This window comes from Arachis hypogaea, chromosome 6 (assembly GCF_003086295.3).
Source record: "Arachis hypogaea cultivar Tifrunner chromosome 6, arahy.Tifrunner.gnm2.J5K5, whole genome shotgun sequence".
Classification (NCBI taxonomy): Eukaryota; Viridiplantae; Streptophyta; class Magnoliopsida; order Fabales; family Fabaceae; genus Arachis; species Arachis hypogaea.
In genome coordinates, this window is record NC_092041.1 from 73,672 (window position 1) to 90,463 (window position 16,792).

Consider the following 16,792-nt stretch of genomic DNA (forward strand, 5'->3'; position numbering starts at 1 on the left):
TATTATTATTATTATTATTATTTTGGGATAAAGTGGCGGCTCGATTTGAAGGTTGCCTTTCCATTTGAGAGAAACACAGTGCCGGACAATTGAGTGCGCGGCCACACCTGATCCCACCACAACTTTCCTTTTTCGCATTTGGCAGTGTGGGCCAGTGGCACCGCCCAAAATCTAACCGAAAAACGGAGTAGAAGCAAACGACCGTTAGTTAGGAACGGCCGTCACCGTCAACGGTAGGGTCCATCCCTAAAATCAAACACACCCAATGAGAATACGACAGGTCACTCATCAACTTAGCTGGAGACACGACTTATTCGCCTCTGCAGAATATACGCATTCGTTTCTTTTCTTTTCCTTTCCACCTCCACGTTCCTCTCCTCATCCTCCATTTCCTTTCATTTCCCCAAGGTAAAGAGTTTTCTTACACCGATTTTTTTTATTTATTATTTAATGTTCGTTAATTAATTAATCATTTATTTTCATTTTCGTTAATGTTGCTTCCCGATATGGCAAAGAAATAGCAAACAGAGTGCGTGAACCTCTCCTTCTTTCTTTTAATTTACCCCTTCTCCGTTTATAAAGAGAGTCTTCTATATTTTCTTCTTGTAGTCACAACTCACAACTATTCACTCTTCTTTTCTCAGTATCTTTTGTTGAGATCTGCGCTTGTTTGGCTTCACTTCTTCTGAAATAGAGACTTCAATCTTGTACCGGTTAGCTTTGTTTTCTTTTTCCCGCTCTGTTAAGCTGCTTTCCCTGTGTTACTCTTCTTTCTTCATTTGGCTGATTTTTTTGTTTTGTTTTGTGTTAGTTCACGAACTCCGATCGCTTTCAATGTATTGTTATCAGTTTTGCTTCTTCTAATTTTTGAATCTTTACCTGATTCATTTTGAATCGCGTTTGTTTTCCGCAAAGTATCTCTCTGTTATATTTTCTTGAGGTTTTGTGGTTGTTAGTCGAGTAGAAGGTTATTGTTTCTGATTCGATTTTCACAGATCTGTTTTCGTTTTGGTCTTGATATTTTCTACAGTCTCTTTCGATATTTTCCATTTTCTTTCTATTTCCTTATTCGATAGAAAACGTTTTCGACTTGGAAATGGAAAACGTTGCCTATGCAGAAACTTTTGCAGGATCCTTGCATGTGTTCGTGTTATGTAAATCATCGCTTTTGTTCTTTGAAGTTGATTTATTTTGTTTCTTGACTGTCAGTGGGAATCCGAAGTTGCAAGACGCCATGACTGAAATCGTGACGGAAACTGCGAATGTAAGTTATAAGTGATAATTAGTTCGTAACTATAACCATACACAGTGCTTGTGACTCTGCTTTTTATTGGGAATCTTAGATTGGGAAAGAAACAAATCGTATCTATTTTTAATTAGGATAATTAGTGTCGGTATTCACACGGCAAATCGTGTTACTTGTGATGATTGACTTTTATGATGTCATTGATATAATATTACTTTATCTTATAAGTTTGCTTTCGATGATCCTAGACAGTAGAAAGGAATTATTCGAAAGATTTTTTTTATAATTTTAAAATATATATAATAAGTGAGATTATGCTCCCTTATTGTATAGAAATAAAGTAGTTGCTAGTACTATGTTAATTAATGATTTATATTTCAGGCTGAAGAAACGGTTCCAGTTCCCCCAATTGAGATTCCAGAAAAAGTTCCCATGCCTCTTTATTCCTCCCATCCACCTCTTAATGAGAGGATTATTTCATCCATGACCAGGAGATCTGTTGCTGCACACCCTTGGCATGACCTTGAGATTGGTAAGCATGCATTCAGCAATATGGTGAAAAAATTATGACATGTTATTAATTCAATCACTATGTTCTCTGCTTCTTTTTTGTTAGTATTATTATTTTTAATTGGTTTGCCTAGCTAATAGTAATTTCTCCTCAATGTAGGACCAGGAGCTCCACAGATCTTCAACTGTGTAAGCATATCATGACTATCTTTTATTCTTTCTTTCCTTTTTTGTTTCTCCATTTTCCATTAAATGCTATATGCTATATATAATATTAGAATTGGCACTTAGATAGATAGATGCAGAACATTTCTTCTATTTGGCATTTGATGATAATCAGTATAGTAGTACAGATTTTTTTAACTTTTTATTATTTATTTATTTTGAAGTTGTTCACTGAATTGAATATTTTTTTTTACTTTTTCAATGGACGTAACATAATATTTTAATCCCTGCTGAGATTAGATTTGATCAATTTTGTAATGCAATGTGGCTGAGTGTTCTAGGTGGTTGAGATTGGGAAAGGAAACAAAGTCAAATATGAACTTGACAAGAAGTCAGGACTTATTAAGGTAGGTTATAATAATGATTGCTCAGTTATTTCACTTATATACTTGATTGTGAGATCTCTTGCTGAATATGAGTGGATCTTGTACAGGTGGATCGTGTGCTTTACTCATCAGTTGTGTATCCCCACAACTATGGCTTTATCCCACGAACTATCTGTGAGGACGGTGATCCCATGGATGTCTTGGTTATTATGCAGGTACTTTGTTTGTTCAATATTTCAACGTTTTCCTGTAAGCATCATGCTTATCTTCATATGGAAGTATTGCAACTTCATTATGTATAAAGCTCCTGCAATTGTCTGCATATTATGTGTCTTATGAAGTATCAAAGTAACATTAACCACCAACTTTTAAAATCGTTAACATAGATTTCTTACTAAACTATATTCTGCTGATCCAAAGTTTAATCATGTCAAGACATCGGCAGATGTACTATTATTTGACAAATTCAGCTAATGATGAATAAATTCTTTTGCACATTTGAGTCCATGGCTTGGTGGTTGTCTCTCATGCATGTCTCATCGCCTCTCCCAAATACCCCCCTAAAGTCTTCCATCTGAGTCATACAACTAATAAAATATTTTCATTTATAATAAGATGTATCTTAGTCATTGTGGTATATACTTATTCTGTGGCTAAGCCTTGCTGATACTCGGACAGGAGCCAGTTCTTCCAGGGTGCTTTCTTCGTGCCAAAGCTATTGGTCTCATGCCTATGATTGACCAGGTATATTTACATTCCCCTTTTCCCGGGTATGAAGAACTTCTCCTTTGATCATTGAATATCGAGAGCCGTTTATTCCAACGAAATACAGGGTGAGAAAGATGACAAAATAATCGCTGTCTGTGCTGATGATCCGGAGTATAGACACTACAATGACATCAAGGAGCTTCCTCCACATCGTTTGGCTGAGATCCGTCGTTTCTTCGAAGACTGTATCCTTCCAAAAGACAATTGAACACGCTGGTCCATTAAGGGCCGCACATTGAAATATATTTTAGTTTTTCCTTCACAAATGAATTAGATAAGAAGAATGAGAACAAGGAAGTTGCTGTAAATGACTTTCTGCCTGCTTCAACTGCATTCGAAGCGATCAAGCACTCCATGTAAGCAACTTCCATCTCACTTCGACACTTGAGATTTGTTTACTTTGTCCTGGCTAATTGGGAACCTGTATTGGTTCAAAAGTTTTGCGGTTACTATTTCTCCTTTCTCGTTAATAAATAAGTCGTGTGTGATGGCTGATATAACTTTGTTCTTTTGGTCAATTCTGAAGGACTCTATATGCTGACTATATAGTGGAGAGCTTAAGGCGGTAATCGTTGAAGCTGGCTCCGGATTTGTTTGGTCGATCTCCTCCTGTCCGTCGGAAAACTTTTGAATATAATTAAATAGTAATATGATGATTATGGCGAAAAGAAGTAAACCTTTGTAATCTAGTTGCATGTGTGATGTGTCTCTCATCACATGCTTAGTTTATTTCCAGAGACAGTTGTTTAGTTTCAAGCACATTTTGACGTCTGTACTGCTTAATATCAAATTCGGTCAGTTTGTCTGGCCTTTACCTCTCAAATGAATCTACTGAAATGGAAAAACCACCCATGTTAAGTGCGGATTCTCATTTGTCAAAATATAGATGGAAATTTTTATATAAATAAATTAAATATTTTATTTACCAATATATGTAATTTAGGAGGCATTTACTAATTTATGTATTATTTATTTCGCTTACAGTGTAACAATTATAAACTTATTTTGTTTATATTTATTGTGTAAACGAGATAAATGATGTTTTTGTTTGGCTTTATCTCATTTGCAAACTAAGAAATGTGAAGTTTTAAAAAATATACATATTTCGTTTGCAATGTAAACGAGATAGGTTCATGACTAAACGAGATATATGTATCATTATAAAAAAAATATGATTTAAATGATATTAATTTAATTTTTATTTTAAATTAATTTAATTTTTTAATAATTACTAATATCTTAACATGGTTGTTAATACTAATATCTTAAAATGATTACATTATATATTTAATACAATTTAATTTTATACTCAAAAGGTTATAATAGACGAGATATGCTCATAATTATGTATAAACGAAATAAATAATGTTCTGTACCTCCTAAATTATATTTATTGATAAATAAAATATTTAATTTATTTATATAAAAAAATTTTCCAAATATGGATCGTCTATGGGCTATGGTCACTTCGTCACATCTTTAGTTGGCCTCATTACGGTGTTCCTAACATCTTTGAAAAATTATTCTTTTATTTATTGTGACTTTTGTACTTAATACGGAGGCAAAATGTTTTGGATATTGTGACATTAAGAGTGTATTATGCCGATATTATGTAAATTTAGTGTAATTCGTTATGAGATTGATTACTGTCACAACAAATTGCACTATCAAATTCAAGAAGTGACAAATTTTTTGAAAACCTGAATAACAATTTAAGAAAGGACAATTTTTTCACTAATTTATTTAATATGTGAATGTTAGTAACGATTTGTGTAATTTTTTTTTGTGTAAAGAGGATTCTTGACTCTGTTTATTTCCTTTTGTTTCTTAAGAAAGGACAAAATCTTTTCACTAATTTTTTTTAATAGGTAAATGTTAGTAATGATTTGTGTATTTTTTTTCTGTATAAAGAGTATTCGCGACTCTGTTCATTCCCTCTTGTTTTTCTTTTTCGTCTTGCTTCTCCCCTCTTGATTCTATTATTATTTTTCTTCTTTAGACTTATATGCTATTTTTTTGGAGCATTTTAATATTTAATTTCTTTGTTTTGCTTATTGAAAAAAGAGTTTTGGTTTTTCTTTTTAAGGAAGAAATGGATAATAATAATAATAATAATAATAATAATAATAATAATAATAATAGTTTAAAAGTTTACTATAGTTAAATTTTACCAAAAATACTTGAAGGTGTGATATTTATGTGTAATAATCCATGCATATTTGTTATTTCATTTACAGAATTGTTCGAGGAGTTTAAGAGTTATATTTGCTAAAATATAGATCCTCATACACCAAAGAGGGTGATGAGTATTTCATATAAGCGACCTATATTAGTATTCGGTGTGTTTATCCAATTTCAAATGATGTACATCACCGATTATGTATGTTTGCAAGAGATGTTTCTCAATCTATTGTCAAGCTCAATCACAAGTGTCTGTCGTTGAGCTATATATGGAGTTCGAATAATTATCTAATATTGTTGAAGAACCTGAGCTAGATTTTGATTGGGAAGGTTATATCAGTAAAAGCAAAGAGAAAAATGATGAAGGAAATTATGAAGTCATTGATCCCAACACAAATGAGATCAAGCGGACTGCACCATCGAGTCAGATGTAGAGGACATGGCTAATGCACTAACAAGTGAGCATCTATTCGGAGAGCCTCTTTTATGTACGCTTTGGAACTCGATGCCATGAATGCACTAGAGTTTCCAGACTATACCAATGCAGGTTTGTAGTTGCGAGCACCATATTTTAATTAGTAAGTTAAATATTTAATTTGTGGATTAAGATCTTGCAATATATATATATATATATATATATATATATATATATATATATATATATATATATATATATATATATATACCCCTGTCGCGATTTATGCGTATTTCGCATTTAAACAAAAACTGTGAGCGCGATTTTTGGCCATTACGTATCCCAACATAAACCGTTGAAGAGGTGTAGTGGTTTACGTTGATTTGGAATCCGTGGGACCCCTCTCACCGTTTATATAGTTTTGTAAAAAATTGCATTTTCATATGCAATTTACAAAAGTTGTATTTCGATAAATTTAAAGTCCAAATATTTTATTTTGGTGATTTGTCTTAAACTAAAGTGTACGTTATTAATTGTTGATGCATTCTAATTTTTTTAACCTGAAAAGTTATTTATGTTTTTGTTTAGACCTATATAATTTTTTACATTTTTTTAGTTTATGTGAATGTGTTAAACTTTATAATGTTTTGTGTAATTATTATTATTATTATTATTATTATTATTATTATTATTATTATTATTATTATTATTATTATTATTATTATTATGATGTTGTTGTTGTTGTTATTGTTGTTAAGGGTGTTTAGAATTTACCCAATCTTTTTTTTTTTCCCAAAAATCCATTCAACCTTTTAGTGCATTTATTATTTTTCACCTATTGCCTTCGAATGACAATTTTACTTTGTTCAACATCTACCAACCCGTTATAACATAAAAACACAAATATCCACCTGTCTCACCAAAAAGTTACAATATTAGCAACTGGCCTAGTAAGCTCTTTTGAAAAAAATAAACAAAAATCTTACTGTATTAACATGTGATTATAGTTTAACTATGATAGAGGAGAAGATAGAGATGGAACAATGGAGACCGATGAGAATAAACATAGAAGGACCACATATTTCACACCTCCTATTTGCTGACGATCTTTTAGTTTTTGGGGAAGCTAGCAAGGAACAGGGGGAAAATATCTTAGAATGTATGGCAGAATTTTGTCGAATGTCTGGTATGAAAATAAGTGTCTCAAAAACAAATATCTTATTCTCTAACAATGTAGGAAGAGCAAATCGGAAGGTTATCGTTGATTTGTGCCATTATCAAGAATAACAAAGTCTGAGAAGGTACTTGGGTGCTATGCTAACAAACCATAGGAAAAGGCAAAGAAAAGTTCAAGAATGTGATTGATAGAATGCAGAGCAACGTAAAAGGGTGGAAGGTTCAATGTTTATCCTTAGAGGGAAAAATTAGTATTGTAAAGACTGTCCTATGTCCACTTCAAAACTTTGACATGCAGCATTCAAAAATACCTAAAGGGGTCTGTCAACAATTAGAGAAGATGCAAAGAAGTTTCATTTGGGGAGAAGTACAAGGCCAGAAAAAAATGTACCATGTGAGCTGGAATACTTTGTGTCTGCCAAAACAGATGAGGGGTATTGGAATGAGAAAATTAGACATTGTTAATGATGCTTTCATTATGAAGATGATTTGGAATTTATGGACTAAACCGAACTCTCTCTAGGCACAGATAATGTACAATAAATATATAAAAGGAAAGAAAGATGAGGTTGGAAGATCCTACAGAACAAATGACTCTCCTCTGTAGAAAGAGATGACAAAATTATGGGGTAAATTACAAGACAGTTGTCACAAGATTATTGGAGACGGCAAAAGCACCTTGTTCTGGTATGACAAGTGGGTAAAGGAAGAAAATTCCTTAATCAGAGATGCCATCAATCCAATTCCAAGAAAAAAAGAGAATTAAACTGTCTCAAAATATGTAAATCAGAATGGTAACTAGAATTTCGAGGAACTTAGTCATTTGCTCCCATCATCAATTATTGATAAAATTAAATCCATCCCTCCTCCCAATGAAGGTCACACGAATTTGATATGCTGGAATCATACCTAATGGTATATGTTCAATTGCCTCGGCCTATAAGAACTTGTTCCCAGTCAATAACACTCATAATGACATAAGATGGAGCAACATATGAAAGCGGAAGGGACAAGAACGAGTGAAGATTTTCATATGGCAGCTTGCTCATGGTCGATTACTTACAGCAAGTAGAAAAGCAAAATTCATGGGAACAAATCCCAATTGTCATCACTGCAGGAGCCAGCAAAAAACCATTATTCATGTGATGAGAGACTGTCCTAAGGCAGCAATCATATGGAAACAGATTATCAATCCGACAGTGGCAGCCACTTTCTATGGCACGAATCTCCATAACTGGATCATGCTAAACCTGGAGAATAATATTGGTAAATCTTCTCTTTTTTCTTGGAAAGACGAATTTTTTATTACATGTTAGTATTTGTGGAAATGGAGAAATCAAGAGGTTCACTCCGCACCTTTTGATAGACCTCAAAATGCTGTGTTGATAATTAGAAATGCCATAAACCAGTCAAAGGAAGCTTTCAAGAAATTGAACATAAAAAAAGGAGGACAAGTGATAGCAGAGACAAGAACTGAATGGAAACCTCCCCTTATTGGATGGGTGAAACTGAATACAGATGGATCAGTAATAGAAAATGTGAAGACGGCGGGTTGTGGTAGATTGATTCAGACTCATGAAGGTGATTGGGTAGGAGGATTCATGGCAAATTTGGGAAATTGTCATGCCTTCCAAGCAGAACTATGGGGTGTCTTTCATGGCCTCAGCATGGCATGGGACTTGGGAATGAGGAGAATAATTATCGAGACTGATTCGATGGAAGTTTACAAAAAAATAAGTAAAGAAAGGAAAATCCAAAATTACAACTCCTTGGTTAGAGAAATTCAAAAACTGAAGGATAAGCCTTGGGAGATCAAAGTCATGCACACACATAGAAGTGGCAACACCTCTGCTGACCACTTGGCCAAAGCTAGTATAAGAAAACAATTTGAATTTTATTTTCTTGATAGCCCACCTGAAGAGATGAAAGATATCCTTATAAATGATGTAAATAGGGGCATTAACCCCTCCAAGTAGTTATTTTTCTTTTCTTGGGCTTAGGCCCCGTTGGTTTACCAAAAAAAAAACTATGATCAGCAACCGACTAACTATGATAAGTCTATCTGCATCAACCTGTGCTTGCAGGCTTTTAGGTTCACAGGTTCCTATGTAGCACAGAAGAATAAAGCCATGTGTCATTGCATAGAAGAGACACCTCAAAATTCATATATATGAATGTTCCTCCAATTCATACCAGAGATTTTTTCTTTTTTCATATCCTGGGATATATCTGTTTTTAGTGCACCAAATTTATTTCCTGAAAAAAATTATTCGGACTTTAATTTTTAGAATATAATTTTTTTTTCTGGAGTTTACGGCAAGTTTGTCGCACCTCTAGCTAATCTTATTATTTTTATAAAGTTTGTCGTATCTCCGACGAATTTCACCTCAAATTCACCCAACTATAAAACGCAAAGGGGAGACCATTTCATTTTTCACTTTTACAACTCACTTTCACTTTCACTTTCACTTTCACTCTCACTCTCATTTTCACTTTCATTCTCTTCATTCTCATCTTCTATTCTCTTGTGAAGTATATTTCTTTGGACATTGTTAAAGTTTTTTATCTCCTCGGTTTGTTAGTTTCAGGCAATTATGTTCTTCTATTTTTTCTTTTCTGTTTGATTTATTTTTGTCTATTATGTTAATACAATATGTTTCTTTAGTTAGTTAGATTAAGTTATTAATTAAATATTAATTAGTTTGATAATTAGATGATATATTTAGTTTAGTTTACATGACCATGTGTGATTTTAGTTTAGAATATGTGAAATAATCATGTGATTATGAATGAATAAATGTTGGTTAAGAAAAAAAAATCTTTTTGATTATTGTTTCGTTTGAACTAATTATAATTAATTTTGGTAATTCTATTCTTCTGTTTTTCTTTTTATTTTATTATTGGCAAATGTGGTTGGTAATAATTTAGTTAATTTTAAATTAAGTTATTTTATTTAGATTACTGTTTAAGTCCAATAGATTATATTATTTAGACTTAGTTTGAATATGTCTAATAAAAATTTAATTAATTTAAAATTATTTTATTGTAATTTATGCTATTAGAATGAAATTTCATGGAGCAAGACTTGTTAAAGTATGGAGATATCCTTATAAGCTGAATCAGATTGACAACATAGCACGCAAACTCCTCCGAGTAGTACACTTTATAGCTCATATTTTTTATATGTTTGAAATTTGAATTTGTGTAACTCTTTTTTTTATTGATTTATTTTGTTTGGCAAGCGTTTTTGATCTTGCGTACTAGAAAAAATTTATTGGGACGTCTGCATGAGCAGATTAGGTCAAACATTGTCCTTCTAATATTTCTTCTAACGGTTCCACTTAAAGAAAAATCATCAACAGTATCTACAGATGATCCTCATCTCCCAAATTCGACAAGAAAAATAAATAATTCAAACAGATGAATATTTGTCCAACAGTTGTGCCACACCTTAAAAGACATATGTCTTTGTTATCACATAACTGATACCTAATTTAAAAAACATAAAATATTCTCAAAACCTAAACTCTAATAAAAATAATACAAAAATAACCATCACAACTATAATTTATGATATACTTTTTGTAAAACAAAGAGTTATCTATTTCGGATAGATATTTGTAGTAAATTTTTTTCACTCTCTTCGTGTGTTGTTGGCCAATGAAATACAATATTAAATTCTTTAACGCTATTAGACTGTTGACTTCAGGTGTCATGTATGTAATTACTGGTTGAGTAAACCTAAATATGATAGAACTATCTTTATCATATACTATTTCATTATCATAATGAATAGATAGTAATGAAATTCTAAACATTATATAAAATAAATTAAAAGATTGATATCAAAGAGAAGAAATAGCTACTAATATTGAGTTTTGTTTTTACTATGTCTAAATATTTATGGAGGAATCTGCTCAAAATTCACTAGGAGTATGACAAATTTCATATAAAATTTGAAATTCATTGAAAATACAGTAATTTCTATAAAAATAATGAAGTTCGCCAGAACTACGACGGACTCGACATAAACTCAAAAAAATATATTCTAATAATCAAAATCTAAATAATTTTTTTGTGAAAATAATTTTTTTTATTTTATATTAGAAGAAATCCCCAAATATTATCTTTTTCGCTTGGTCCAAGTAGTAACCAGAGTTGCTCAAAGGATAGGCGAGCCCAAAAACAAATTCCGATAGCTACACTCCACATTGACTCACTCACTCACACGCAACGCAACCAATAACCAATCAAAATGCAAAAAATATCTGGCGGTGGTTCGTGGGACTGTGAGGGCCGAAAGGCGCACGCATACAATACAAACCGATAAACTCGTAAACCCTTCTCCCGTTCCGTTTCTTTTCTCCCTCAGGTCAATCTCACACTTCAAAAATAAAACCCTTCTTCTACCCTCCCTTTATTTTTCGCTGAGAACTCTCATCAAACACCATGAGCTCCTTCAACAACAGCAACAACCCCAACTTGGACAACCTCCTCCTCCAAACTCTCATGGACAGGCTCCACCTCCGCGCCCCAGTCAACAACCCCTTAATCTCTCAGTCCCTCGAGGACTTCCTCTTCGACGACGACGATGACGACGAAGAAGAAAACGAAAACGATATCTTCGGCCGCCAAAACGACGACGCAAGGTCTCAGCTCGCGAAAGAGGAGTCCAAGCTCGAGAGGGAGATCATCAAGGTCATCCTCAGCGGCACCACCGATTCCCTTAAGCCGAATTCGGGCCAGGCGGTTACGGTTCGCGACCACCACATCTGCGTCGGATTTCATGAAGAGAAGGGATCCGATTATAGGGTTTGGGAGTGGCACGGTCACATTATGATGTTTGATGAGGAGCATGGGTACTCGCCAGAGTACATCTACGGTAACTACTTCGAGAGGTTGGTTCCCAGAACCAATCGTCCTGGTGGTGCTGGTGTTGTTGCGCCGGTGAAGGAGGGGGATGAGGAGGAGGAGGAGGAGGAGAAGGAGGAGAAGGAGGAGGAGAAATCCGGGAATTTAGGGCTCAGGGAATTGATTGATTCTAATGATTCAAATGATTCCAAGGATTCAAGTGGCAGTCGCATTCTTCATCGGAACATCAACGCTGGGTCTCCAAGGTTTCCTTTCAATAGAGTTTCTCTCTCTTATTAGTTACATTTTTTCCCTAGTTTTATATAAACTATTCTTTAATTGATTGATATTTGTGAACTGTGATCAATATTGTTGCTGCTGAATGTGCTTGTGTAGTTAGACCGATTCTTTTATTTTATTTTTTTCCCTAGAATAGTTTTGAGGAAATGATCTTCATATGTTGATGAAGAGATATAAGACACTGTCTTATAGGCATAGTTACATGAATTGACCAATTACCAGGTACCAATTCACAATTTATCTGCGTATCGAAATGCCATAAGTATATTTTCCACATAAAATATTTTAAATGTAGTGTACTATGTACCACGTATCCCTTTCCCTACCGGCACGTATTGCATTCCATCATGTAACTATGCTATAGGGCTAGTATCTAATTTGCTTTTTAGAATTGAAAATTGTTTTATTCTGGTCCTGGACTCTGTGTGCAGATCGTTTAGACCATGTTACAGAACGTATCCTTATGACCTTATGTTATGCCGAGTCACTTATAACTTATTTTGAAGAGAAGCCTGTCTGTCATCTGATTTGCTTGCAAGATAGCTAATTAAGTAGTTCTCAAGAAGGCATCACGAAGTAGAGATTGCAGGAATGGGTGGGATACATGGCGAGTTCCATAGGCCGTAGCAAGGGTCTTCTTGAAAAAGAAGGATGTCATAACCATTGTCCATATTTATAGTAGATAGAGTCTCAATTTGGATTGTAGTGCTGATTGAGGTTTTCTCTGACTTGATTATGCACATTGCAAACGTTGATCTTTAGGTTCTGTCTGCTATATGAAAATATTGTTCATAAATGCAGGAGATGGTATTGCAAATAGTTGCAAGTACAGTTTTTGACTTAGGCTTCTCTTGTCACCAAAATATGGTCTTGATCCTCCTCCTTCGGCTTTCATTGTGTCATTCCCATAATTTTCAAATTCATGTGATTAATAAGTCAGTTGTTGATTAGAGTGTCTAACTGTCTCTGACTTTGCATTCAAACTTGTCGACACATCCCCCTTTTATGTTGTCTATGTCTGGCTGATTTGCTTTCATTTGAAGATTTGGAAGTAACAGAGATGTTCTCATTTGTAACCAACTTGCTGTGGCCTTATTATAGATTTGCTGTGAACTTAGTGCTACTCTAATGTGACCAATGTTCTGAATTTACCCATGCCTACAGCCTGTCATAGTTTCCTTTCCTTTCATTTTATTTTTAGGTTCTATTGTCTTCTGGCTTTTCCTTTTACTCAAAAATGAATATTTAATGCATCAAATGTTGAATTCAAATGAACTAAAAAAAATATTGGAATATTCCATTTTCTGCATTATTTTAATTTCTTGTTGTTGTCTTTGAATATTATATCTCTTTGGAATTCTAAGATCAGTGGTAGTGTCAAAATTTAGGCCTAAGGAATCACTAATCATTACTTACCCGAAGTTAAGGACTTAAGGTACTTTAATTAGATTCACATGCATATCAAGAGGTTTGAGTGTCAGTTCTTTCAGTTATGTTTGTCCCAGCATTAATTAAGAAACAGGTAACTATATTATTTTCAGTATTTGTGGACTGTAGTGATAACCTGTTTCGCTCAATTCCACGTTGGAGTAGCCTTTTCACACTCTTCCATATGATGATGTCCATGTATGTGGAGTGTCCTCAACTTGTGCTAAATTTTCCCATTTTTTATGTCCACTACTTTTTTTTAGTTCTCTGGTGGCAGCTAGAGTTTTTCTATTGTCTTCTTTGTGGTAAGTGAAGTTTTGCTACTGATTTGAACATTGTATGTGGTTCATATGCTTGACTGCTCTCATGTTCACCTATGCTGAAATTTCAGGTACTAGATATGGATTTGTTCTTTCAACAACAGTTCAAGTTCAATGTATTGCAAGCAAACACCAGCACCAGAATCAATATTCCCTTTGTTCAAATATTGATTTCCTGTTTTACACAGCACACGTCTCAGAATTAAGCCTGCGTCTGGGTGTCTCTTTGAGCTTCAAATTATTACTGGAATTTATTGGAAGTGAAGGATGTGAGACGTAGTATTTTACGATATACTATTATCTTTGCTCAGCTAATTAATTTTAGCAATTTTTGTCAACTTCCATATGTTCATTAAAGCTAAGCTGTTTTCACGGTAGATTCCTGGATGGTTGTTTCTTCGCATTCAGATTTTGGGACAGTGAGTTTTAAATGCAGAAATGTTTGAAAATAAAATATACCAAATGCGTTGTTTGTGATACAAGCATTATATTCAAGCAACATGCTATGCTTCCAGTTATATTTCCTTGAACATGTTCACAGGGCCTTATGTATTGATTTTTTTTTTTGGGGTCGTGGTATTTATTTTAGGAAAAAAACTCTGAACGGCCTGACAATTATCTCGAAAGACAATGAGATTCTTAACAAAAAAAAAACCCAATCCGGTCCCTAAGCTATATTTTTATGGGACTAATTAGCCCCTGTACCAAAAACAATCAATGTTGTTTTTTTTTTGCACAAGGCTAATCAGTCCAAAAAAAAGATCAATGGCTGAGTTGGGTATTTTTTTTTTGGACCTCGTAGTCCTTTCGAGGTAATTGTTATGATGGGGGTATTCACTCTTGATTTTAACCTATGGAGTGACACATCGCCACTTTGTTGAGTACACAATATTTTGTTAAGTCATCGTATTCACGGGTCAAATATATTTTGGATATAATAATCATTTGATACTCATCCAATACACCTGTCATTTGTATTCAATTGTTTTTAATTACCAGACAAGATATCTGAACCCAAAACCAAAACCAAGTATGCTTCTCTATGATTGGCTAACACCCTTGTGGCCAGTAAAAAATCGGCTGAACCCTTCCCCTTCTCCACTAAGCATTAGACCTTTAGACCAGACGTGTATTATCAAAGGTGTTAATTATAACATCTCTTTCTTGTAATACGTTTCACGCCTTTTGAGTGATCGCATATCTTTTCTTCAACGTTGGCTGCCATGAGAGGTGGCTTTGTGAGGGGCGGAGCGGCCAGCCACATGGACCCAGGAAGGAAAGACGAATGGTGGAAGGGGCACCCAAATAGCAAAAAAGTCAGAAAGTCTTCTGGAGAATAGAAATTTACAAGAGAGGAAGCTCTAGTCCCAAGGATGGAGGAATGGATGGAAGAAGGTGAAACTGCACATGAAAATACTACGGAAGTAGTTATCGAAAAGGCCAATAGAAGTAGAAGAGCACCCGAAACAGGGAGGACCCTCAAGGAATGGTTGTTTGCCCAAGCAGTAAAGGCAGGAAAATCTAAGGAGAATGTAAATCGACCTGTGAAGATCACTATGGAAAAGGAAAAGAGGAGCGACAAGGACCAGGAAGAAGAGGTGCAGGAAGTCTTCGTGGAGAAAACTGCTGAAGGGCTTTTCAACAAATGAGGTCAAAGCCGAGCTAAGGAAAGACTGATGGAACTCTTTGATAGTCAAGTTGTTAGGCAAGAAGATCTCTCTGCTTGCGCTAAAAAGGAGATTGGAGGTGATGTGGGCTAAAGTGGGAAGCATTGATGTGATAGATATAGGTAATGATTTCTTCTTGGTTCGTTTTTAAAATTCTAAGGATCTTGATTTTGCATTAATGGAAGGACCCTGGAAGGTGTTGGACCATTATCAAGTTATTCAGCTATGGAAACCTGATTTCAATCCTTATAATACTCAAACAGAGACCATTGCAGCCTGGATTCGCCTACCAGGCCTTGCAATCGAATATTACAACCACATGATACTGGAGAAAATTGGTAATATTGTTGGGAGAACCCTTAAGGTTGACACCAACACATCTCAAATTTTCAGAGGTAAATTCGCAAGGATTTGCACTGAAGTCGATCTGCAGAAACCGCTTGTATCCAAATACCTTATCAATGGGGTGTCTCACATTGTAGAATTTGAAAGGCTGCACCAAGTGTGCTTTGTTTGTGGTAGAGTGGACATGAAAAAAAGGACCGCCCGAAAGTGAAGAAAACTATGACAAACCAAGGAAGCATAGTGGAGAAGGTGAGAGCAGAAGAGATCACAAGGGAGGAAAACGTCATCAACGATGACAATAGCATATCGGAGAAGGAAAGAGGTAAAGGGGTAATAGTGGAAACACAAGATCCCTATGGCCCCCTGGATGCTTGTGCAACGTACAACACGTGGCAAAAAGAACAACAACGCATGAGAAGGTACAAGTAGTGGGGTTCCTGCAAAAGGCAAAGAGCAGAGGATCGTGGAGACAATAGCACCTCCCTCCAGGTTTGTTGCGCTGCAAATGGATGAAGGCAATGAAGGTTTCATACATATTAAGGAAAAGGACAAAATTAATGAAGGACAAACAGAAACTACCAGGCTACAAGGGGAAAAAAGTGAAGCAAAAAGGGAAGAAAAGAATAATGACTCAAAAAGAAAAACAAACACAAAACTCAACCTATAAAACACAGAACCCGGAATCAGCCCACTAATAAAAACAACTTGCCAAACAAACCAAGACCTAACCTTTCTAGGTCCGTCACCAAAAAAGTCCAAGAAGAAAACAAAAATATGATAACCAGCCAACAACAACAGCCTGCCCAGAACCCGACCCAAAACTTCAATAATAACCAGCCCATAACTCTTGTACACCACACCCACCCCATCGATAGTAACACCCAAAACCAAAACTTGCAACTTGAATCCCAATCTCACCACTTCAAAGAAAATTGGACTAAAATGGAGAGTGATACCTCACCACAATCGTCAGAGGTGGTGGAATCAATCCTGGACGGAATGAATTTGGATAAATCCCCTAATCTAACGTCCTA

The 16,792-nt window shown here is 34.8% G+C and overlaps 2 protein-coding genes across 7 annotated transcripts; both read left to right on the forward strand.

Moving 5' to 3' along the window:
• The first annotated feature begins 250 nt into the window (after positions 1 to 250).
• Positions 251 to 3,940, forward strand: LOC112806015 (soluble inorganic pyrophosphatase 4). Of its 5 annotated transcripts, XM_025848328.3 has the most exons (12): positions 342 to 408; positions 516 to 529; positions 645 to 713; positions 1,210 to 1,264; positions 1,628 to 1,778; positions 1,917 to 1,945; positions 2,263 to 2,328; positions 2,415 to 2,522; positions 2,986 to 3,051; positions 3,140 to 3,260; positions 3,350 to 3,431; positions 3,602 to 3,940. In XM_025848328.3, the coding sequence occupies exons 4-12, from the start codon at positions 1,235 to 1,237 to the stop codon at positions 3,642 to 3,644; spliced, it is 696 nt and encodes a 231-aa protein (XP_025704113.1). In that variant the 5' UTR covers positions 342 to 408; positions 516 to 529; positions 645 to 713; positions 1,210 to 1,234; the 3' UTR covers positions 3,645 to 3,940. The 5 variants fall into 5 exon arrangements, with proteins under 5 accessions (XP_025704110.1, XP_025704112.1, XP_072052583.1 ...); XM_025848327.2 differs by lacking the exon at positions 516 to 529 and having other exon boundaries at positions 277 to 408; XM_072196482.1 differs by lacking the exon at positions 516 to 529 and having other exon boundaries at positions 279 to 415.
• A 7,041-nt stretch (positions 3,941 to 10,981) lies between these two features.
• LOC112806016 (uncharacterized) lies at positions 10,982 to 14,245 on the forward strand. Of its 2 annotated transcripts, XM_025848330.3 has the most exons (3): positions 11,064 to 11,964; positions 13,690 to 13,731; positions 13,818 to 14,245. In XM_025848330.3, exons 1-3 carry the CDS (start codon positions 11,297 to 11,299, stop codon positions 13,822 to 13,824), a joined length of 717 nt encoding a protein of 238 aa, XP_025704115.1. In that variant the 5' UTR covers positions 11,064 to 11,296; the 3' UTR covers positions 13,825 to 14,245. The 2 variants fall into 2 exon arrangements, with proteins under 2 accessions (XP_025704117.1, XP_025704115.1); XM_025848332.3 differs by lacking the exon at positions 13,690 to 13,731 and having other exon boundaries at positions 10,982 to 11,964.
• The last annotated feature ends 2,547 nt before the right edge of the window (positions 14,246 to 16,792 follow it).

Coding starts and splice junctions, on each gene's coding strand:
- LOC112806015 (XM_025848325.2), top strand. CDS start 266: ATGAGAATACGACAGGTCACTCATCAACTTAGCTGGAGACACGACTTA. Junction 1,779..1,916: donor TTGGCATGACCTTGAGATTG/GTAAGCATGCAT, acceptor TCCTCAATGTAG/GACCAGGAGCTCCACAGATC. Junction 2,329..2,414: donor AGAAGTCAGGACTTATTAAG/GTAGGTTATAAT, acceptor GATCTTGTACAG/GTGGATCGTGTGCTTTACTC.
- LOC112806016 (XM_025848330.3), top strand. CDS start 11,297: ATGAGCTCCTTCAACAACAGCAACAACCCCAACTTGGACAACCTCCTC. Junction 11,965..13,689: donor ATCAACGCTGGGTCTCCAAG/GTTTCCTTTCAA, acceptor ACTTTTTTTTAG/TTCTCTGGTGGCAGCTAGAG.